The sequence below is a fragment of the Pipistrellus hanaki genome (assembly GCF_964339955.1).
Source record: "Pipistrellus hanaki genome assembly, chromosome: 6".
NCBI lineage: Eukaryota > Metazoa > Chordata > Mammalia > Chiroptera > Vespertilionidae > Pipistrellus > Pipistrellus hanaki.
The window spans coordinates 85140793-85164363 of NC_140508.1; the positions used below are offsets into that span (position 1 = coordinate 85140793).

The window sequence follows — 23571 nt, forward strand, 5'->3', positions numbered from 1 at the left end:
AGAGGGCCTTTGACCAGTAACTGCACTTCAGGGAATTTATCCTAGAAATATACTAGTCCATGGGTGAAATGATGCATCTACAGCTTTTTTCAAACAGCTGCATTCTGGAAACGAACCAAGCAATCCTGCTCAGCAACAGGGGTCCGAATCACACATTATGTATATAACGGAACACGATGCAGGCGTTAAAAACTGGTGACGCTCTACATTTGGAAAGATGTGGAAAGATCTCTGATGTATACACAGTGAGGAGAAAATGGCAAGAGTCAGAACTGTACACTTAACACGCGACCTTTTCTGTAAGAAAGAGGAAAACTGGCATCTCAGCGTGCATTTGCTCATTGCAGGTGGAACTGTATGAAGTCTGCATTTTGGAAGTCAGACCGTCAAGTATGAACAGTTCCCTAAGTTCCACCGTAAGACAGGCAACAAGTACCCTCGGAAGGGAAGACACTGCAAACAGCGGCTGCCCTGGGGGTGAGGAGGTGGCACAGGGGAGGGCAGGATGGGGAGACACTTTGCATTTGTGTAGCTGGGGTTTGGAACCCTGTGGACGAGTAACCTATGAACAAATCCAGAAAGAAGCCATTAGGGCTCCAGGCGGCTTCTCGGCCGCACACTGCTTGTCTCCGCTTCCACCCAGGGCGGGCCAGGGAGAACTCTGCAGTCTGTGAGCCTCTGACACAGCCCCTTCTAGAAGGCCCCCTGTGCGCGTTCCTGACCCTCCACCTGGTGGGTCAGGGCTCAGCGACTCCCCAGCCCCCATCCTGGCCAGGCTCCCGGCAAAGCCACAGCCACCCCCCGTGAGGCCACGGTTTTGGCCGCGGGCAGCCGTGACCTTGCGGTAGCACCCGCTCCCCAGGCAGGGTTTCACGGGCCTGGCGGGTGGGGACGGCACTTCAGCGGTAATGTGAGAGCACGCACGTGGCCCAGCAGCTCTGGAGGAGCCCCAGGCAGCCTTCTCATCAGCAGATCAGAGAGGCGGCTCCGGGGCCCACCCAGTCCCACCCCACACCCTCCTCCACTGCCGGAGAGGAGCTCTCCGGGGGGACTGCCGGGATTGGGGAGACACGGCGGCGATCCCAGCAGTTTTCAGCTGATCTGGGCTCTCTGGTTCTGCATTCAACGCCAGAAGGATCCGGTGAAGCCAGGGCAGTGGTAGTTATCATTATAAAATGGCGTCCGCCACCACTGAGCAGTCATTACCACGCGCCAGGCGAAGTGGTTATAGTCCCTCACGGGGGTTATCCCACTTTCCCTCACACCCCCAGCAGTAAGGACCACACTGATTCCAGCCACACGGCACCTGCTGGGAAACGGGCTCAGGAAACTGAGGCTCGGGAGAGCAACTCGCAGAAGGAGCCAGTGGTTTCCCACCCCCACCTCTGCTCTCGGTCACCAAACCTGTGCCTCTGTTTCTCCACTTGGAAGACAGAGGAATTGGGCAGACGTGAACAGGGAAGCCGAGGGAAGGCCTGGAGCAGTGGAGACCAGGGAAGACGCTTGGGGCTGCTAAGGTCACACTCTTCACATCTCTGAGGGCGGTCTCTGCAGACACTGCTACCGCTCCTGAGCACCCATCCTCCCACTAACAGCCTCGTCTTGTTCCGGAAAGCGAGGTGTCGGCTGAAAACATTCACCTCCCGGACGCCCTGCCTCAGAGGAAGGCCCTGAGATCCACTCTGGAGAAGGAGGCACAGACCCGGGTGGGCGTTACTTCCCCTGAAGAGACGTTCTGCATTTCCACCCCTGCCCTGGAATGCAGGGGTGAAGCCAGGGGTGCAGGGGCCATCTCTGGGTGAAAGACCAGAAGCCACACTCCCAGGAGAGCAGGAGGTAGAGGTGGGTCCCTGGAGCCGCCCCTCTGATCTTCTTTTTTTTTTTCTTTTTTTTATATATATATATATTTTTTATTGATTTTGTACAGAGAGGAAGGGAGAGATAGAGAGCTAGAAACATCAATGAGAGAGAGTCATCGATCAGCTGCCTCTTGCACACCCCCTAATGGGGATATGCCCGCAGCCAAGGTACATGCCCTTGACCGGAATCAAACCCGGGTCCCTTCAGTCCCCAAGCCGACGCTCTATCCTCTGAGCCAAACCGGTCTTGGCCCCTCTGATCTTCTGATGAGAAGAAATCCCAGCGGCTAAGACACTGCGGGCAGGTTCTGTTCCCTGCTGCTACAGGCCAGTTCTAAGGACACAGTCCCGGGGGGCAGAACGGGGACCAACGTTTAGAAGCTACAGAAGAGGCAGAACGTCCTTCTGGTTTTAGCAAACCCAGCAGCAGAGCCGTCCGGAGCCGGCCTGGGCTGTCTCGGGAGGCGGTGAGTTTCCGTGCCCGGAGACGGAGGAGCACTGATCGCAGGGCTGTGTTGGCAGGGAGGCTGGGAAAGGCATCCGGACATTGTCTGGGGCCGGACCAAATGGCCTTGCGTGCTTCAATCATCCCCACTTTGGGAGGTGAGGAAAGGACCCCAGGATGGGTGCCCAGTTATGCCTGCAAGGCTGCTGCCTGCCATGAATGGCCGCAGGGCCCTGTGAGGGGTGTCCCGCAGACTTTGAGCGATGAGGGAAACGGTCTGCTAGCGTGTCTGTGCCGTCTGAGCACTTGACCTGTGGCTACTGCAGCTCCAGAATGGAACTCTTAATGTCTTTCATTTCCATTAATTTCTATTGAAATTGCCCCATGTGGCTAACGGCTCCATACTGGCCTAGTGATCTGTTCCTGCCACCCCCCCCCCTCTTTCTCTCTCTCTCTCTCTCTCTCTCTCTCTCTCTCTCTCTCTCTCTCTCTCTCTTTTTCTCTCGCCTCTTGTGGTCTTGCCCTCCTCTCTCAGCCCACATCAAACACGCCGCCTCCTGGCTGTCCCTGGAACATGCCGGCCTGAGGCCACCTTGGAGCTGTCTCCTGGCTCTGCCCTCTGTGGGGCTGCTCTTCCCCCAGACATCCCCTCGGCTCACTCTTCCCCCTCCTCATGTCACTTCCTCAAGGAGGCCACTTATTCCAAGAGGCAACATGCAGCCCTCATCAGGTAGCTCAGTTGGTTAGAGTGTCACCCTGATACACCAAGGTTGTGGGTTCAATCCCCGGTCAAGGCACATTCAAGAATCAACTAATGAATGCATAAATAAGTGGAACGACAAATCAAAGTTTTTCTCTCTCTCTCTCAAATCAATAAATTTAAAAAAATAAAGAGATGCCCAAGCCAGTTTAGCTCAGTGGATAGAGCATCTGCCTGCCGACTGAAGGGTTCCTGGTTCGATTCCTGTCAGAGGCATGTACCTTGGTTGCGGTCACATCCCCGGTGGGGGGTGTACAGGAGGCAGATGCAACATCTCTCTCATTGATGTTTTTAACTCTCTATCCCTCTCCCTTCCTCTATGTAAAAAATCAATTAAAAATGTATTTTTTTAAATAAGTAAATAAATAAACGGGCAACGTGCTCTGCCATTTATGATGTCTGCTATGCTGTCTCCCCAAACAGAATGTGAACTCCGCCTGGGTCAGGACCTTTCGGTTTTCTTCCCGAAGAGCCTGGAACGTGACTTAGCCTGTAGTCGGTGCTCACCAAGTGTCTGCTGGCTGTGTCTGAGGCTCAGTGAGTCCAATGGAAGGCGCCTCCCATGTGCGGTGGCTGAGACCTAACACCAGTCACCCAGCATGCTTCCTGAGCCTCAGGCACGTGTGGGTGCTGGCACCCAGCAGTGAGCATGGCACACAGGGCCCCTCTCCTCATTAGTGCACAGCCGGACAGGCTAACAGAGTCAGTGCGGGCCGTGGGGGAGGCGGCGGGGGAGGCGGGAGTGCCAGGCCCAGGTAACACAGGGGCCCAGACCGGATGGGGCTCAGAGCTCCCTGAGGAACACCTGAGCTGGCCGAGGCCTGGTGGACAGACGGCGTTGGCAGGATAGAGAGCCAGGAAAGAGCCTCTCAGGCAAATGGACGGTGTGTGCGAAGGACCACGGGCAGAGAGGAAAATGGCCCTTTGAGGGGACCGTGAAGTTTCTTCCCCGGGCACTTCCTGTCCCAGGAAACTCTCCATTCTGTGCCCACAGCCTGCTCTGATGCTGGGCGAGGCCCCGAGAACAAGCACATCTCTAAGCCCCGGGGGGTTACACGCCCCCCGGAGAAATCTCCCGTGGATGGGGGCTGGAGCTGATGGGTAATGCTTTGCCCACCCCACAGGTGCGCCCTCCGGAGGTGCTCTGTGTGCGGTCCCGGCCTCTGGCCTTCGGTGACCTCTCAATAACAGACCTTTATAGCGGCTTTTCCTTCTTCCCGGGTCACTCTACCAGCTCCCTTCCTCTCCACTCCTCCTTCCGGCATCATCTCCCGCTCAACTCACCTGCACCCAAATCCTTGTCTCAGCTCTGCTTTCAGGGAAATGCAGCCCAAAGACCCATGAAAGCTCTGCTCCCGGGTGTGGCGTGGCCAGGCTCACGTTCTGGAAAGCTCTCTCGGGCTGCTGTGAGGAGCAGAGCACCCGCAGGAGGAGGGCCCGGACAGGGATGTGGCGAGAGGGGCTGGGGGCAGGAGAGACCAATGAGGGGCACGTTGTTCCCCTCCGGACCAGAGGCCCGGAGGCCGGGGGTGCCGTGCACGCTGGCCCGGGGCCGCCCTGGCTGTGACCACAGCCTCACCAAGCTCCATCCCTCCGGCCGGCCTGGCTCCGGAGAGAGACCTGTGGCAGGGGGCTATTTTTAGAGCGCTGGGTGTTTACTTGAAGGAGCTGAAGGCCTGGCTTTATTTTTAACTCCTCTCTCAATGGCACAGGCTCGCTGGTATGAACGTAGGAAGTCCAGTGGAAGTCAGACCGGGCTTTGGGAAGCCAGGGGCACACGAGGGATGGCCCTGGGGGGAGACGAGGCATGGAGGGAGAGCCTGCTGGCCTCTCGGAGCCGCCGGGTCTCGGGGTAAGAAGAATGATGGGAACACTGGCCACAGCCTCTCCGTATCCAGCACCCACTGAGCCTCCAGACCACGCAGAGTCCTCTCCACACCCCGTCTCATCCAGTCCTTCCCACGATCTGGGAGGCAGGCTGTTACTGCCCCGTCCTATCGAGGAGAGAGTGAGGCTCCGAGGGGACCGAGGACACACAGCCAGCGAGCAACAGAGCGGGGTCTGTACCTCACTTTTTCCACCTCCCGGCCTGCGATCTCAACAGCTCTGGCATGCAAATAAGTATGGACCAGCGCCGAGGTCGAGGCGGGATAGTCACCGTCCCTTCCAGCGGGGAGTGTGAAGCCTGGCTGTGCCAGTTAAGGCGGGATTTGGGGCCAGTTTCCTCATCTGTGCAATGGGTTAATGTAACACATGGCGCCTCCCTCGTGAGGATCACATGCAATGATGCAACACAGGGAAGTGGCACGGAGCCTGGCCCTCGGCAGTGAGAACAGGGCATTGAGCTGTGCCAGGCATTGTCCGAAGCCCTCGATCCTCTCATATGCCCAACAAGGCAGGTTCTTGTGTGACCGCCATCTTTGAGATGAAGAAATGGAGGTACAGAAAGTCACTTCCAGCAAGTGCCCAGGACTGGGAAGAACCCAGGCAGCATGGCCCCGAGTCTGAGCCCTCAAGCCCATACCCTGCGAAGCCCCTGCCCTTCTCCTTGTGACTGTTGGTCTCACGCCTCTGTCTGCACCCATCTGGCATTGGCCCCCGAGTCCCTGACACTGCTCGGGGCCACGCACTGCCTTCATGCAGGTGGACCTCTCACTAAGACTCAGGGAAACCCTTGCATCGTGGGGAAGGGGCCTTTTCTCTCCTGCTGCAGGCCATCAGTCTGTCTGTTTTCCAGCTCTGCTGTTTAGGCTGAAAAGACCAAGCTGGGAAGGTTCTGGAGCTGGATCGTAAGCACATTTCGTAGAGTGCCGGGGCCGAGAGAGACAAAAACATTCCTTCCCGCCTCCCAGAGCCCTGTCCCCTGCCTCGCTGATTTTCTCAACGTGGCCCAGAAGCCAGCGGAGGTCTCACAAGGCCCTCTGGCCACACTCCTCTCTCTGCTCTGACCCCGAGTCCCTGTTCCTTCCTAGGCCTCAGTTTCTCCACCTGTGAAGTGAGCACATCGGGCTCATCTTCCCAAAGGTGCATCTCCATCTGACCAGCTTTCTCCGAGGGCCGATGGGAGCGCTCAGCGTCTTTCCTCCGGCTCTCCGCTCCCCGAGCCTGGAAGGCCTGGCTCCCCTAAACACGTCGTCCCTGCGTTTTGCCAGAGACCCAGGCAAGCTCTTCTCTCTCTCTCCCCAGACACTCAGCTCAGAGGCTGGCTATGGCGTCGCAGCGGCCTCGTGTGTGTCAGGAGAGCCTGGCTCTGACAACTCGGGACATTCCATTCACCCGGGTCTCCAGCTTCCGGGAGCAAAGGGATGCTGCCCGTGTGGTCATTCTAGGAGGAGAGACGCAATGGACGGCAGGAGTCTGGGGTGGGGTGTCTGTCCAACACTTCACGGGAGTTTCACCCCATCCGCGGAGCCCCATATCCAGGAACCTCGGGACAAGAGCCAGAGAGAGAGAGCAAGGGCAGGGAGCGATGGCCGCTGTGGGCCTGGGCAGTGACGGATGGCCACGGGCTCAGGGAACACCTCACTGTCTTCAAACAATTTGGCAAAAATGAAAAAGACTGACAGTACATGGCACTGCCGAGGGTGTGAGGAAAGCAGCCCTCTTTGCCCTATTGGTGGTGGTGGTGGGGTAGAGTATAAATTGGGTGCTACCCTCGGGAGGTCAAGTGGAGTTCTGATAACAATGGAAGGGCACGTTCTGTTTGACTCGGCAATTCCATTTCTGGACATGTGACCCATTCAATGTAGATCTGTGCAAGCAGGGACAGGCAGAGACATGGGGACGCCCCAGCAGGCAAATAATTTGCACCCCGTGGGACAATCATTCTTCAGTTCCCATTGCATATCTACTGAGAGTCAGGAGTCAGTCCCTTATAAAGGTCCAGATTAATTGCCTTTCTATTTCCAATAAGTTCCAGTGATATGCGGAGGTGTCTGGCTGGAGAAGGCGCCTGGCTGAGCCGTCCCCTTAACCAGCTCCGTGAGCAAGCATATGAGCAAGATGTTCCCTGAGCCTCATCTGTAACCACGAAAACCCAGGGTCTTCAGAAAACCGGCCAAAGGTCAGGCTGGTGAAGAGCATTCTAGAAACGGTTTGGGCTGCCATCGAAGGGGGATCCAGCACGTGAGTCACAATACACCCACGCTATGGAATGCTATGCAGCTAGTTAAGAGAATAAGGTAGGTCTGTGTGCATAAGATGAAAAGATCTCAAAGCAGAGGAAGTAAAAAAAGCGAGCTGAAGAATATGACGACGGTGGTACTAGTTTTGGGGGATAAATGGGGGCAGAATAAGTGAGAAAATGGCATAAATGAACTGTTCACAGAGTACTTCAGAGGTTCAACTCAGGTGGAAATAGGAGAGGGGTTTTACTATTTTTCTATCTCTTATTATTTTGAATTTCCTCAGAGTTGAGCAAGAATGCTGTTCTAGCCCTAGCTGGTTTGGCTCATTGGATAGAACGTTGGCCTGTGGACTCAAGGGTCCCACGTTTGATTCCAGTCAAGGGCACATGCCTGGGTTGCAGGCTCCATTCCCAGTGGGGGGGGGGGGGTGCAGGAGGCAGCTGATCAATGATTCTCTCTCATCATTGATGTTTCTATCTCTCTCTCTCTCCCTTTCTCTTCCTCTCCAAAATCAATTTTAAAAAATATATGTGTGTGTGTGTGTGTGTGTATATATATATATATATATAAATATATATATATATAATATATATATATATATATATATATATATATATTTTTTTTTTTTAAAGAATGCTGTTTTGAACAATGTAAAAAAGAAAAAGAAAGCAAAGAGAAAGAGAGAAGCTCACTAAACCTGCGTGGCAGAACCGTGTAGTGGCTCAGAGCATCCAGTCCGGGGCCAGAATCTCGGTTCCAGCATTTGCTAGCTGTGTGGTTTGGGCCCCGTTAAAAGCAAGATCTCTGTGTGCTGCCGTGAGAATCAGGTGAGCGTGTTCAGCTGAGCGCTCACACCGCGCCCGCCACATAGTAAATCTGAAGCTCCTTAGCCTGGCGCTCACAGCCCGTCCTGACCTGGCCCCAGGCGGCCGTCCAGCCTCCTCTCTAATCTCCCTCCCCACACACGCCAGCACCCCAGTGACTCGCTGCTCCCAAAATACACCACCCGCATTCCTACCTCCGTGCCTCTACCTGGCGTGACCTCTCTCTCCCTCTTCTCCAGTTGGCAGGCTCTCAACCGGCGTCATCGTCTGCTCTGCCAGGCCCCCCTGGGGCGGTCAGTCACTCTGCTCACGCCTCCCTGGCCCCCACCAAGATGCCGTCCCTCCCTGTCTGCCTTTGCCACTAAGCTGGCAGTCCCCAAGGATACGGACCACCGGGTGTCTGGCGCTCAGCACAAGCCTGGCACAGCGTGAGCACTCATGAAAGCATGTGAAAGAAAACCGGCCAAAGGTCAGGCTGGTCAAGAACATTCTAGAACCAGGTCTCCTGGCGCTGGGGTCTCAACTCCCAGCTCTGCCGTTACTTGGCTGAATGACCTTGTTTGAGATTATTTAACCTGTCTGTGCCTCAGTTTCCTTATCTGTAACATGGGAATAAGAGGACCTTCCTCGGGGTTGTGGAGGTGTGGAGGCGGAGAAGCAGAGGACAGACCAGGTCAGGGTGCCCTGTTCTCAGGGCCACACTGATGCCACCCGGGTACAGACCCGATGTCCCCAGCCTCACTCCCCGGGACAGCTGGGAACCCTGCAGGCCAGCCCCGCCTCTGCTGCCGGGACACAGAACAAGAAAAGCAGACAGAGGCAATCCCAGCTCTCATGCATGGAGCACTTCCTGCTCCCAGCCCTGTGCTGAGGGCTTCACACGCAGTCTCTGACTTAACTCCCGTGAACACCCTTCAAGGTAGAGATCGTCATCTCCCTCCAGAGATGAGAGAACTGAGGTCTGGAGAGAAGGCAAGTGCGAGGCAGACCCAAGCCTCCCTGTGAGCCACTCCCTGTGCTCCTTCCAGACGGGAGCCATCCATCAGGGCGTTGGCATGGCAACCAGAAAAGTTTAGACACCTTCCCAAACATCCCAGCCTCCCTCCCAGGCTCAGTGCTTATGACCTTAAAAGGTATTACAGAAAGGGCTCTTCACCACGAAATCAGAGGACAGGAGGCTTAGCTCCCTACCGACCACGTAGTGATAAAGGTTCCTTTCCAGACCTCAGTTTCCCCATCCAGTCCGTGAAGGGGCTGGCCTAGCTTCTGGGGGCCTGAGTGGGTCTACAGCAGGGATGGGGAACCTTTTTCCTGCCCGGGGCCATGTGGATATTTATGACACAATCTGCAAGCCATCCGAAAGCACCAACTTAGAAATCAACCTGCTGTATTTGGTCAAACGTTTAATTTACTCACTCCGAACGCCTTGACAGAGCCAGACCAAGTGGTTTCCCAGGCCTTATATGGCCCACGGGCTGGAGATCCCCAAACACCGCCCAATAAAAATACAATGTGAGGCACACCTGCCACTTTAAAAGTTTCTAGTAGCTACATTCAAAAGTAAAAAAGAGGCAGGTACAACTCATTATAATAATACATTTTATCGAACCCAATATATCTAAAATATAACCATTTCAACATGTTGTCAACATAAAAAAAACAATGGTTCATGGGCTACTTCACATTCTTGTCTTCCCTAGTCTGTGGAGCCCAGTGCCTGTTTCACACTTAAAGGGCATCTCCGTCCCAAGCGGCCACAGTCCAAGAGCTCAGCAGCCGCACATGGCTAGTGGCTGCCATATTGGACGGCGCAGGTCTAGGATCTTTTCGAAGCCCATATCCTGTTTTAGCGGGGAGAGACATGCCCCTAACCGAGAAGCCTTATGAAAGTTACCCATCCCTTCTTTCCTTCTTTTTTTTTTTTAAATATATTTTTATTGATTTCAGAGAGGAAGAGAAGGGGAGAGAGCGACAGAAACATCAACGATCAGAGAGTATCATTGATCGGCTGCCTCCTACACGCCCTACACTGGGGATCAAGCCCGCAACCCAGGCATGTGCCCTTGACCAGAATCAAACCTGGGACCCTTTAGTCCGAAGGCCGACGCTCTATCCACAGAGCCAAACAGGCCAGGGCCCTTCTTTCCTTCTTAATGATACTAACTGCTCACGCATTCATAGCAATTACAAGTTTACGAAGGTTAGCGACACTAAGATGTGCCGGGCAGAGCTTGGAATCAGAAAACTAGGGCTCCCATGTACATGATCTCACTCATCTTGGAGAAATGATGGAAGGAAGGAAGGAAGGAAGGAAGGAAGGAAGGAAGGAAGGAAGGAAAAGAAAGAAAAGAAAGAAAAGAAAGGAAAAGAAAAGAAAAAAAAGAAAGAAAAGAAAAGAAAAGAAAAGAAAAGAAAAGAAAAGAAAAGAAAAGAAAAAAAGAAAGAAAGCAAGCTAGGGGCTGGTTCTCCCGCCTGCTTGCCAGGTGGTCTTAAGCATATTACATTCCTTCCCAGGGTCTCAGTTCCCACATCTGCAAATGAATACACCGAGTGACAACCATGACAAATGAGGCTCACGGAGCCTTTGCTGGGTGTCTAGACTGTAACGGATACTGTCATGTGCCACCCGTCCCCCCCTCAGGAGGAAGACATTATTTCAGAGTGCTGCCGGCTGTCAGCCCTGTCCAGGGATTGCCTCGGCTGAAGAGAACCGCCCTACCCCAGGTCATGCCCTTTTCCAGAGGGCCGCCTGCATCCAGCGGAGAGAATGGAAAGATCCAGCTCCCTCACCTCAACTGGACTCTGAAGGTCATGCCACCGGAGCACGGCCCTGTGGTGGGCACAGGCCTCTGTGGGGACTGCCCCGTCTCCCTCTGGACTGCCCCAATCCTGCTTCCCTCGCTTCCCCACGAGTGCTGGTCCTCAGAGCGCTCCCCAGAAACGTCCAACACACTCATTTCCGTCCTGAAGTCGGCTTACCAAGGAGCTCATCCCACTACGGGGCTGTGAACCAGCCCCTGGACCTGCACCCATCTTTCTCAGCCCTTAGCCCAACCCTGTTTTAAAGGATGACACAAACGGAGGTTGAAGAGGAAAACGGACCGGTCCAAGAACACACTGCTGAGAGGCAGCGGTGCCACGGATGGGGAAACGGACGCTCAGACAGGCGAACCGATGTGCCGAGTCTCTGAGATAAAAAATGTAACGCCAAGGTCTGACCCAGGTTTGCTTTGCTCTGAAGACCGCGGTGCCACAGCCTCCAGCCCAGCCCATTGAAAGCCATGAGCAGGATTGCCATAGCACTGGAGAGGCAAGTGCTAACGTACCACTGCTTCCCTGCAGCTCACTTCACATTTGCAAAAAGGGAATGACAACAGTACCTACCTCATCAGGTACCTACCTCATCAATAGCTTTTAAAGATAGGATGAATTTATATCCGTAAAGACCTCAGAACGATGACTGGTACCTAGGGACCCTTCTATTAAGTGGTAGGTTAAAAACAAGTCACCTACGCAGCATAACGTTACTGTAAGACATTCCAGGAAGATGTCCATGTGGCTGAGTAACAGTCCATCTGTGACAGTGACTGAGCGTCATCATTCAGGCTTGACCTGAGCTCTGAAGAAGTAGAAATGAAGGGGCAAGAGGAAAGACGAGCAGTTCGGACAGAGGGACCAGAAGAACCGAAGCCCTCTGGAGGGGAACTAAAGAAAACTGATAAAAGGCCGGCATGACTGACACAGATAAAAAACCAGGACCAGGTCAAGAATGGTAGAAAAGGAGGCTGAACAGGAAAGTAGAAACTAAATTAGGAAGGGCCGCTTACTACATGGACCGATTTTGGACAAGCCACCTTACCTCTCATTTGGCTCATCTGTAAGATGGAAATAAAAATAATATCGATCTTACAAGGCCCTTAAGGGAACAGAATGAGTCAATGTTCGTAAACCACTTAAAATAGTGCCATGCACACAGTAGATGCTATAAATGTTTGAAGACACATTAGAACTTTTTCTGAAGTACAATGAGAAGACATAAAGATGTTAAAATATGGATGCAAGGAGGATGGATGAAGGCAGGGCTGGCACATGGGTAGGTGAGAGTTGGTTGAGTAAATGGAAGTGTGGATGGATTGTTGGATGGAGGAATGGTTGGGTGATGGAGGTGGTTGGTTGGATGGATGGATGGATGGATGGACGGACGGATGACTGGGTGAGTGGCAGTGGATGGAAACATGGTTGGATATTAGGATGGGTGCTTTGTGGATGGAAGCCGTTGAGTGAATGTGGATCGTTGTAGATGAGGGGATGGATGGGTGGTTGAAGGGTGTCTGGATATTTGGATGGGTGTGTGGATGGTTGGGAATGTAAAGAGATGGTTAGTTGGATGGGTGAATGAAGAAACGGTTGAGTGGATGGGTAATTGTTCAGATGGATGCTGGAGAGGTTGATTGAGTAGGATGGATGGAGAGGTCGAGAGAATGGAGGATTGTTCAAGTGTTTACTACAGAAGTTAGGTGAATGGAGGGGTTCGGAGGACAGATGAGTGACTGGGTGGCTGGATGGGTATCTGGGTGGTCGGGTGGATGGCTGGGTGACTGGATAGTTAAATTGGTAAGCAGAAAGTGGAGTGGGTGGGTGGATAAGGTAGGGTGGATCGTTTGGTGAAGAGTTGGCTGTTCAGGTGAATATCAGAAAGGCTGGGCGAATGGCAGGACTCAGTGTACGGAGGGGTTGGTAAACGGGTGGATGGGAGCAGCTGAGGGACAGCAGATGCCACCACACCTGAAGCGCCTCCAGCGAACCCTCTAACGGTCCTGGAGGATGCCCCGATGGTGTTTTTGTCTGTCTGTTTCTAATGGGCAGGAACAGGTGTGCAGCCACGGCCTCCTATCCTGGGCGGCCGGTCCCAGGACCCCCTTCCTCCACGGCCCCCCCCCCCGCCCGGGTCCTACCTGGAGGCGGCGATCTCGGCCTTCTGGCGCGCGATGGCGGCGGCGCGCTGGGCGCCCTCCATGGCGCGCTCCACCTTCTGGCGCAGCCGGTGGCCCCGCAGCGGCAGCACGCGGCGCCGGGGCCCCTTGACCAGCACGTTGTGGCGGTACTTGCCCTCCTCGCGGCGGCCGTCGGGCAGCGTGGTGCAGCCGTAGCCGTGGCGCAGGTTGTCCAGCCACTCGCCCTCGTAGCGCAGGCCGCTGGAGCGCTCGCTCACGCCGAAGCCCGAGCGCCGGTCGCTGCGCCACTCGCCCAGGTAGGTCTCGGTGGTGGTGGCGTCGATGTCCGCCTCGAAGGCCGCCGCCTCGTCCGCCGCGTCGGCCGCCTCGCCGCCCAGGCTGGCGGAGGAGCTGTCGCTGGCGCCGGAGCCCGGCTGGCTGCGCTGGCTGCCCAGCGACGCGCGCGACTCGGCCCGGCGCAGGCGGCCCAGCAGCGGCGCGCGGGGCAGCAGCCCGGCCCGGGCGCGGGGGCCGCCGTCGGGCCGGGCCCGCAGGCTGAGCGCGAAGCCGCCGCGCGGGATGGCGGGCGAGGGCGGCGGCGGGCCGTCGGGCGGCGGCGGGGCGGGCGCGTCCGGGGCCAGCGCGCCGTTGCTGTGCTCGCTGCGCAGGGACGACAGCGACGTGCGCAGCGGCGAGCGCACCACCGCGGCCATCCCGTAGGGCACGCTCTGGCGCACGCCGTAGCCGTGCCGCATGCCGTTGGCGAACTGGCCCTGGTAGGTGCCTGCGGGCGGAGAGGCGAGAGGCAGGTCAGTGGGGGCGGGAGGGGCCCCGAGAGCGCACCGGGGCCTGGGGTCCAGGGCGGGAGGGGCAGGGCCATGGGAGGGCAGGGCCATCGGAGGGTAAGGCCATCGGAGGGTAAGGCCATCGGAGGGCAGGGCCATCGGAAGGCAGGGCCATCGGGGGGCAGGGCCATCGGGGGGCAGGGCCATCGGGGGGGGGCAGGGCCATCGGAAGGCAGGGCCATCGGGGGGCAGGGCCATCGGGGGGGGCAGGGCCATCGGAGGGGAAGACCTCAGATGTGTAAGGCTAAACGTGTGTGCGTGGCCACGGTAGAGTGCAAGGGGATGTGCATGTCCACGTTCATGAATGAACAGGGCAGTGAGTTTTGTCGGAAAGCATGTGACTGTTGGAGAGCATGGGAGAGTGTGTATCTGTGCTGGGCTATGTCCCTCTGTGAGATCCTAAGTGTGCCACGCAGTGCATCTACAGTGGGGTGAGCACCCAAGGTCCCAGGGGGATGTGAGAGGGGCTGGGTGCTCAGGCCAAAGCACACTGTGAGGAGATTCTCTAGGATAGATGAGTGTGGGAGGCTGTGGCCGTCAGTGAAACAAACTATGTAAGGCCATGTGGACGCAGGAGAGCTCGAGTGTCCGTGAGTGAGCACGAGGGCTCCTGGGAATGAGACTGTGAGCGGCCGCCACGTGCAAAGAGGCAGCACAGAGCCGGAGTCCTGGAGCACAGACGGCAGGAGCCAGGCTGCTGGGTCCACATCCTGCCCTTGCCCTTCCCCTCCCCCATTACTAGCAGCGGAACCTTTGGCACGTGACCTACCCTCTCCGTGCCTCAACTTCCCCATCTGTCAAACAGAAATAATTGCCTCTTAATTCATAGAGTTGTTTGAGGTTTAAATGAGCCAAGATCGCTGAAACCAGTTTGGCTCAGTGGATAGATAGAGCTTCGGCCTGCGGACTGAAAGGTCCCAGGTTCGATTCTGGTCAAGGGCATGTACATTGGCTGCGGGCGCATCCGCAGGTGGGGGTGTGTAGGAGGCAGCTGATCGATGTTTCTCTCTCATCGATGTTTCTAGCTCTCTATCCCTCTCCCTTCCTCTCAGTAAAAAATCAATACAATATATTTAAATAAATAAATAAATGAGCCAAGATCTCTGAAAATTTCAGAAAGAAAAGAGAAGCGTGTAATAATGGGATTTGAAAAGCTGTGCTGGTGTGTGAGGTCACCTGAACGGTAATGACAGGTCGATACAAAGCTGACCAAATAGCTTCCTGCTCCACCGCCATCCTTACGTGCTGTGCTCCCCAGGGCTCTCAAACTCTCCTCCCCTTCCTCCCTGGGCGATGGCACTGTCAGGTTTCTGTAACTGTCATTTATGTCCCACGGACTCCCCCACCCCAAATATACCTCCAACCCCTTCTTCCCTCTGTGGCTCCACGTGGCAGCCTGGAGGTGGGAACCCCGGATGTGACACAGCTGCCACCACCTCATCTCCTCCCCTCCCCCACACACCGTCCACCGTCTCCCCAGCAGCACCCTGAAAGCCAGCTCCCTGCCTCATCCTCCTGCCTCCGGCACCCAGGACAGTCCCTGACACAGGTTCACCGAGCGGGGGGCAGGGAACCCAGGGCTTTTGTTTTATTTTTTAACTTTATTTTTATTTATTTATTTTTTAAATTTCTTTATTGCTTATATTTGTTCTCAACCCCCCATTCCAATCTCCCACTCCTCCCCACTCATGCCTCCACTCCCCTACTGTCCTTGACCACTGGTTAGGCTCTTATGTGTGCACACAGGTCCTTTGGTTGATCTCTCCCTTTTATCCCCACCCTCCCTCTGAGGTCCAGCTGTCTGGCCCATGGCTCCTTCTCTCCGGGTCTGTTCTTGTTCCTCAGTCTATGTTGTTCGCCATTTCCCCCCGATGGGTGAGATCCACTCATCAGGGCTTTTGTTTTAAACACACGCTGATCAGCCGAAACCGGTTTGGCTCAGTGGATAGAGCGTCGGCTTGGGGACTGAAGGGTCCCGGGTTCGATTCTGGTCAGGGGCATGTACCTTGGTTGCGGGCACATCCCCAGTGGGGGATGTGCAAGAGGCGGCTGATCGATGACTCTCTCTCATCGATGTTTCTAACTCTCTATCTCTCTCCCTTCTTCTTTGTACAAAATCAATAAAATATATTTTTAAAAAATAAATAAATAAAAATAATAAATAAACACACGCTGACCCCTCCCCCGGTTTACCAGATAATCCCAAATGGCTGCCTCTTCCCACTAAATCCTCCGCCCCCGGGGGCAGGGTAACCAAACAGCCAGCCGGGGAGGGGAACCCCAGGTCAGCCCGATGGGCCTGCGCCCAGGGGGGCCTTCGCGTGGGCTGGTCCCTTCGTCTGTGTCTCTTTTCTTCCAGATAACTGCCCCGTCTGTTCCTTCAGGAGCCCATCCTGACTGCAGTCTGCCGCACCCCGCACCCCGGACAGCCCCAGCCTCTTCACTTTTTTCCCTATCGCAGGTATTACCTGTTAACATGCCACAGGATGGGCCTACTGTGCTTATTGTCTTTCTCTTCCTGCCAGAACGGAGGCTCCGTGAGGGCGGGATCTCTCCTGTTCTGCTCTCCGCTGTGTCCCCAGCCCCCGGGGCAACGCCTGGCACAGGAAGGGGCTCCACCGATATCTGCTGACCGACTGTCTGAGCCGCACAGAGACGCCATCTCGCTGTGTGTGTGGCACTGAGCCGCTCTCTGCTCCTCTCCAGCCCTCCATCGCCCTCCCGGCCAATGACGAGGCTGGACATGAAGCTCCCCGAGGTTTGGCCTAACGCTGACGTGCAGGGCTTCTAGAACTCGGGGCCCTGTGACTGTGGAGGGGGAGGAGGGCGTGTCCACGTGACTCCACGCTGCCTGGTCCCCCTCCCCCGGCACAGGCCGCTCAGTTCAAGCCCCCTCTCCTCCCCGCCCCAGCTTTTCGCCTTGAAGAACCCCATCGGGACCATGCACAGGGTCAGGAGCTTACGTAAACCCTCCGGGCCTGTGAGGTGGGTCCCCTGAGGATGCTGGTTTGCAGGAGAGGAGGTGGGTAGTCGGAGAGCTAAGAAAGGAGATCCAAACCCAAATCTTCTGACACCCAGAGCTCCTGCTCTGAGCCCCTGGTTCTCAGTCCTGACTCCTGCCCTAGAAGTTCTGAAAATAAAATACGGATCCCCCAGGCCTCACCACTGGAAATTCAGCTCTAATATGTGGGAGAGGGACCCTGGTGCCTGCAGCCCCTCTGTCCAGCGGGCAGGAGTAGCCCGAGGGAAGAGGGACATGGGGGCTCCCCTCCCTTCCATGACCCACCACACGGGGATGTGAGTCCCATGGAGACATGGACTCGTTCTTTTTCGTCCTCAGTGTGTGGGACAGTACCAAATGGGCACTCGATGGATATTGGTTGAATGAGTGAATGAATAATGAACAGCATGCCTTCGATAACAGTTTATTCTCTCCTTTCTGCTCTATCCATCCGAACAGAGCTCTGTGAAGATGACTGCAGAGGTAATTAATGGTTCCTATAAGACTTCCCCAAGATGACACAGCCAATAAAAGCACCAGAACCAAAACTCGCATCCATGTCCAGCGTGTGCATTTGTCTCAGAAGAAAGGGGTTTGGGGCGCGGGGAGAAGGAAGAGTAAACAGAACAGAGCAGAGAAGGAGGTGAACTGGGGGAAAGAGAGAAGATATCTAATCTCTGGGTTGGACAAGTTTGTGACATTAACTCAACCCTACCGCCTTTCGCTTAAACTCGGCGCGAGATGGGCCGATACGGCCCCTTTAAGCCGGGAGAAACTCAGATTGCGACAGAAGAGCGGCTCTGTCGCCCGTTGAGAAAGCGGCCGGCTATATTAGGAAGCTTACCGGCCAGTGTCCAGAGGCACCGACACCCGGGGCAGGCTGGGAGGGACGGCGCTCTGGGAAGGATGGGAGAAGCCAAGTGCTGGGGCCATCGCAGGCTGACTCTCTCTAAGACAGGAGGGTGCCCGCCGGGGGACGGGAGGATGCATCGGAAGAGGGAGAGAAGGGGGACCCTGCGCAGTTTTCCGGCTGACGGAGGCCCTCTGAGGAAGGGAGTGCCTCCTGATCCCCATCTGGCTGGCCCTGCACTTGGCCTTGTAAACTGCAGGCTTTCCCACTGCCCTCGGGGGAAGGGGCGAGATTCTGGGCAGCCTGTGAGGCCGGGCATGGGCTGCGGCTGCCCACCGGTCCTGACTCATCTCCAACAGCGCTCTGGTCACACACACCTTCCTGCCTCAGGGCCTTTGCACATGCTTTCCTCCCTCTCCTCGGTGTGCCTTCGCCTCCCTCCTCCCCTGGCCAGCTCTGCCGATATTTCAAGCCGTGCTTAAGTGTGATTTCACCCGGGAAGATTGCTGGAACTCTGCTCCCTGAGCACTGCCACGCACTGTCCTGTTACCCTGAGCTTCTTCCTGGCACGTTCCCCAGTTGCAGTTAGAGACTTAGGTTGATCATTTGTTCACCTTAAGCCTTTCTTACCGAACTTTGGTTTCCAAGGTGGGGGTGTGGGGGGAGTGAGCCTTGTCTAGGCAGTCCTGCTGTGATCCCAGCATCTAGCACCGTTCCCAGGTGCCCTCAGTCAGCACCTGAGGAGTCTCTCTCTCCTGATTGTCACCCCATGTTCTCTCAGGGGCAGAGAGCACAGCTTCCTCTCCTCCAGACTCAGCACCTGGCACGTGCTCAGTAGCGCTTGGCAGTGACTGCCACCCTTGTTCAGGGCTTGAGTCTCAGCAGCTCAAACTCTGGGAGTCACAGGGACACTGACAAAGGCTAGTGAGGGCCATAACCGTGGTACATACCGTCCAGTCCCTCAGACCAGGCTCCTACATGTAATAAAACCTGCGTGTCGCCTTCTCTCTGCAGGCTTAGTGGAGAACGACCCGAGTTTTAACCTTAACTCTGGCACAGGATAGTTTTAAAATGGGCATAATTGAGTGAAACCCGCTGAGCCTTGTTTTATCCTAAATTGGAGGTAATGACACCTACTTCTATTTATTCCTTTGAATTCAACAACGGTTTGCTGTGGATACTGCAGTCTCGGTGCTAGGTGCTGGGGCTACAGCAGTAAACAAGTTGGCATGGTCCCTGCCTTCAGGGGCTTGGCGTCTAGTGCCAGAGGTGGACTACATTTAATCAACCAGCATAGAAATGAACGTTAGGCAGCCACGGCAGTGGTCCGGAGAGATGCTGGGCTGGGATTTGGCCATGGAATTTGGAGGGTTGGTTGATCAAAGATTAATTGAACTACATGGGAGGCAGCTAGGACCAGGGAAGTGCTCAATAAAGGCTAGCTTTTTAAGGAATATTTTTATTGATTTTTAAATTGATTTCAGAGAGGGGGAGGGAGTGGGAGAGAGAGAATGTGAGAGCGAAGCAGCAACAGGCTGCCTCCTGCATGCTCCCTACCAGCCCGCAACCTGGGCATGTGCCCCAGCTGGGAACGGAACCAGTGACCTTTCGGTGCACTGGATGGTGCCCAATCCACTGAGTCACACTGGCCCAGACGAAAGGCTAGCTTTTTGACCGGTCAGAGCCTTTGCTCGGAAATGCTGGCCCAGGAAGGATTAACTGGAAAGAGGAAAAGGACCCAGGAGGACAGAGGGGAATCAGAGGGAGGGAGTGATCCCAGCCCCCATTTTTGCCTCGGTCTGTCTGTTTGTAAGAAAGCAGCCTCGGGCCTGGAAAGGCCCAGCTTTTGCTGGTTTGGGCACACCCTTGGTGATGGGAAAAGGAAATGTGGGGGTTTATTCATCAGGGAGACCTGCCTCCACATCCCCTAAACACGCACATTACAGAGTAGCTTCTGGAAGCCACATCTCCAGTGCAAGACCCACTCGCCAAGTCAGGGATGATGGTTTATTGATGTGACTACGGGAGTTTTTAAAAGCACCGTAAGTGCGAAACCTGTTTGGCTCAGTGGATAGAGCATCGGCCTGCAGACTGAAAGGTCCCAGGTTCGATTCCAGTCAGGGGCATGTACCTTGGTTGCGGGCACATCCCCAGTAGGGGGGTGGGGGTGTGTGCAGGAAGCAGCTGATCGATGATTCTCTCTCATCGATGTTTCTAACTCTCTATCCCTCTCTCTTCCTCTCTGTAAAAAATCAATAAAATATATTTTTTTTAAATAAATGAATTAATTAAAGCACCATAAGTGGTTCTAACATGCCGCCGGGAGCAGAGCTGTGAAACCTCTCCGCTAACCTCCAATTAGCCAGCGTGTCCGTTCCCTCTGCGAGACCTGCTAACGATGCCCTTGGCCCCAGCGTGCTGGCGGGCAGGCCGTGTTCTAACGGCCCGCACACTTCTGAGACCACGTGGAGTTGCGTGTTTATTTAAGACTGTCCCCGAGTCAGCTGTGCTCATTACAGAAGTTATGTGATTTACTAATAGTTACCTCTAAGCCAACGTGTTTAGAATTTTTAAAGAGGGTTTTATTTCTCTGAGAACAAACTGAATGCTTTTAGGTGTCCATGAAGGACAGTCCCTAAAAAAATTGCCCTCAAATTCAGTATTAATAATTATAAAAGATTGGGAATGAAATTGTAAAAATCTAGACATTTCCTACACTGAGATTGTTCAGCAAGTGCCTTTAACGTCTCACTCCACTCTAAAGAAACCAGCAGAAACTGGATATGGTAGATGACAGACAAATGCCAGGTAGTGAGAAACTCCGTCAGCTCAACCTGGGGAGGACAGGGGAGCAGGTACCGTGCCAATACTCCAAGTGACCCACCTGCAGCTCTCCTCCTCTCTGCTGATAGACCTCCTTGCTGCTCCAGGCTCCAGTCCTCCTCCACGGGACTCCGATAAAGGTCCCCAACCCAGGGTAAATCCCAGTTGCTCTGATCCAGACATTTAGGCCTATCCACCTTGCCAGCGATTGGATCAGATAGGACCATGCGATGAAATCGCATTGAAACCTGAGGGAACGTTGGCAGGATGGGTAGATACAGGAAGGAGGTCTTACAAAGACAAATACAGCCGAGACTGGTTTGGCTCAGTGGATAGAGCGTCGGCCTGCAGACTAAAAGGTCCCAGGTTCGAGTCCTTGGTTGCAGGCACATCCCCAGTTCTCTCTCATCAATGTTCCTAACTATCTCCCTGCCTCTCTGTAAAAAAAAAAATCAATAAAATATATATTTTTTTAAAAGACAAATATATAGGGAAACATGCCCTTTCTGCTGCCGGATGCTGTTGTGTGTGAAGACCGCAGAGCAGTGGCAGCCATTCGGGGCCCTGAGGGGAGGTAGCTGAGAGCAGCGGTGACACTGTACTGGCAGAGCCTGAGTCCTTGTTTATGCTGTTGAGCTCCCATTGACCTCTACCTCTGGGTTCCTGTTCATGTGAGATCATCAATATCCTTATTGGGTAACTTTGCGTTGTCCAACATGGTAGTCACTAGACACATGTGTTTACTGAGCACTGAATTTCAAAGAATCGGTACAAACAAGAATGTAAAATATCTCACTAAGACTTATATGTTATAATGATAATATTTAGCAATGATGATATTTTGGATATCATTAAATAAAATATGTTATCAAAATTAATGTTACCTTTTTTTAATCTGGCTATTAGAAAATTTAAAATTACATACATAGCCTACATATATTATGGGAAGTGCTGGTTTTAAGTCTTTTAGTGTTAGCTTTCTGCTGCCTGCAGGTCAAAAAATATATATACAGGAGTGAGCAAAAGTAGGTTTATAGTTTGTATGGAAAGTAATGCAATAATTAATCAATAATAGAAGAATAACCCATTTCATGTATTCACAACTGTAACCCTACGTCTGCCCACCCCTGTACATGCTAACAGATACAGGTTAGGATTTTAGAGTTGGAAACATTGGAACTGAGAGTTTAAATGACTTGCTCACGATCACCTGAGTATGGCAGTGGGTGGTGGTCTCAGACAAGGGGCGTGGCCGGTGCTCCGCCCCTGCACCACTGCAAAGCTGAGAACATCCCTGGAAGCCAAACCTCGGCTCCGAAGAAAGCCCGGCCGCTTCGGAAGCCCGAGGGAAGACTAGGAAGCCCAGGGCTCACTCTGAGGCAGAGGAGAGATGCCTGGCCAGTCCAGGGACTCTGCCTCCAAAGAGAGAATGGACACAGAACGCCGCCCCTTCTGGCCAGAGACACCGCCTATTTCTAGAAAACTGTCTGAGGCCCAGGGCCAGTGTCCCTGGAGGGCCGAACCGAGGTGGAGAGGAAGGAATCGGGACGTGCCCTCCTCCAGGGGTCTCCGCGGCCTCCGAAGCCCTTGCCTGACAGCCCAGGGTCTTCCTGGCCTCAGCCCCATCTACCTTTTCATCTTTGTCTTCCCAAATCTGCCAAAGCCCAGTTTCAAAGCCACCTCCCTTAGGATACCTCCCAGGCCACCTTCTCCCACCAAGGGCTCCTCACTTCAGACATTCATCACTTCTTACTTCCTGTGGCAACCATCGTGTCTGTATCTCGCCTATTTCGTCTCATAGCCATCCCGATCCTTCACTGTCCCAGGTGTGAGCACAAGATCACTGGGCAGGACCCTGGGAGCATCTGCAGATGTCACCTGGGTTCACAATGGCGGGTGAGCACCGAGGGTTCAAGGGTCAGTGGCTCTGTCCAGGCACAGCAAAATCAGACCAGGCGAACCAGGAATGTACATGGTGGTGAACATCCTGCCCCTGCCACAGTCACCCACACAGGTCCTCTGAGGTTAGAGGGCCTCTCCGAGCTTGGCTCCAATCCACCTTGATAAAGGCCATGGGACCCAGCATCCTGGAGAAAGCAAGTCAAGCCTGGGACATATTTGGGGGCAGCAAAGAATCATGGCAGTGGCCTGAGCTTTGGAAACAGATAGACCCGATTGTAAATATCCCTTTAATCCCTCCCCCGCCCCCCCTCCCCACACACACTTCCCTTTATTCCCCCGCATCCATCTAGCCCAGGCCTCGCCAGCCCTCCCTGGTTGATTACAGTAGCATCTTCCCTGGTCTCCTGCCTTTCCTGGTGCCTAATCCAACCCACCCTTCACTCCACCAGCCTCATCGCCTGTGTAAGACGCGGATCTAACCTGGTTACCCCCGTACAGCCCTGCAGCAGCTGGCCCAGGGCCTCCAGCAGGAACACGCATCCTGAGACTGAGCTGGAGTGGGCACGATTCTGCGTGAGCGCTCTCGGTCAAACACCTGTAAGGAAGGAAGCAGGAGGCCACGGCGGCAGAACCTGGACAGTGGCTACCAAGGCGTCAGCTGGTCCCATGAGGATCTCTGGCCCTGGCCCTTCAGAGCTGTCCAAAATCAGAGCCAGAAGGCTGGGCCTTTGCATTCTGGCATCAACCAGTCTTCGGCTATGGGTTTCCCCAGAGCAAGGCACCCGCTCTTTTTTTTCTTTTTTTCTTTTTTTTTAATATATTTTATTGATTTTCTTACAGAGAGGAAATGAGAGGGATAGAGAGTTAGAAACATCGATGAGAGAGAACCACCGATCAGCTGCCTCTTGCACACCCCGCACTGGGGATGTGCCCGCAACCAAGGTAAGTGCCCTTGACCGGAATCGAACCTGGGACCTTTCAGTCCGCAGGTCGACGCTCTATCCACTGAGCCAAACCAGGTTTGGCAGGCACCGCTCTTTGACAGCGGGCAGTGTCCAGCGATGGGCCATCAGCCGCTGAGGGAACGAGGACCCTGGTCTTGAGGGGCTCTGAGGGTGTCTTACACCGTCTATGTGAGGATGAGGTCACACTCCTCACCGGGACCCTGGGCCCTGCCGCCTTCCCACCCTCATCCACCCGC

At 54.6% G+C, this 23571-nt stretch overlaps 1 protein-coding gene and 1 long non-coding RNA gene across 4 annotated transcripts in view; one reads left to right on the forward strand and one right to left on the reverse strand.

Annotated features, from left to right (window-relative positions):
• Positions 1-23571, reverse strand: part of JPH2 (junctophilin 2) — a 60090-nt gene that overhangs the window by 21833 nt on the left and 14686 nt on the right. The window contains exon 2 of one of the 2 annotated variants that reach the window (XM_084887556.1): positions 12971-13733. The exons of the other annotated variant lie outside the window; for it this stretch is intronic. Within the exon in view, the coding sequence (XP_084743682.1) occupies positions 12971-13733 (763 nt within the window). The remainder of the gene's footprint in view (positions 1-12970; positions 13734-23571) is intronic. 2 annotated transcript variants of the gene reach the window in all.
• On the forward strand, positions 4504-8651 carry LOC311624406. 2 transcript variants are annotated; one of them, XR_014795313.1, is made up of 5 exons: positions 4504-5123; positions 6037-6088; positions 6251-7189; positions 7824-8018; positions 8255-8651. It is a non-coding gene; the product is annotated as an uncharacterized lncRNA (long non-coding RNA). The 2 variants fall into 2 exon arrangements; XR_014795314.1 differs by lacking the exon at positions 6037-6088.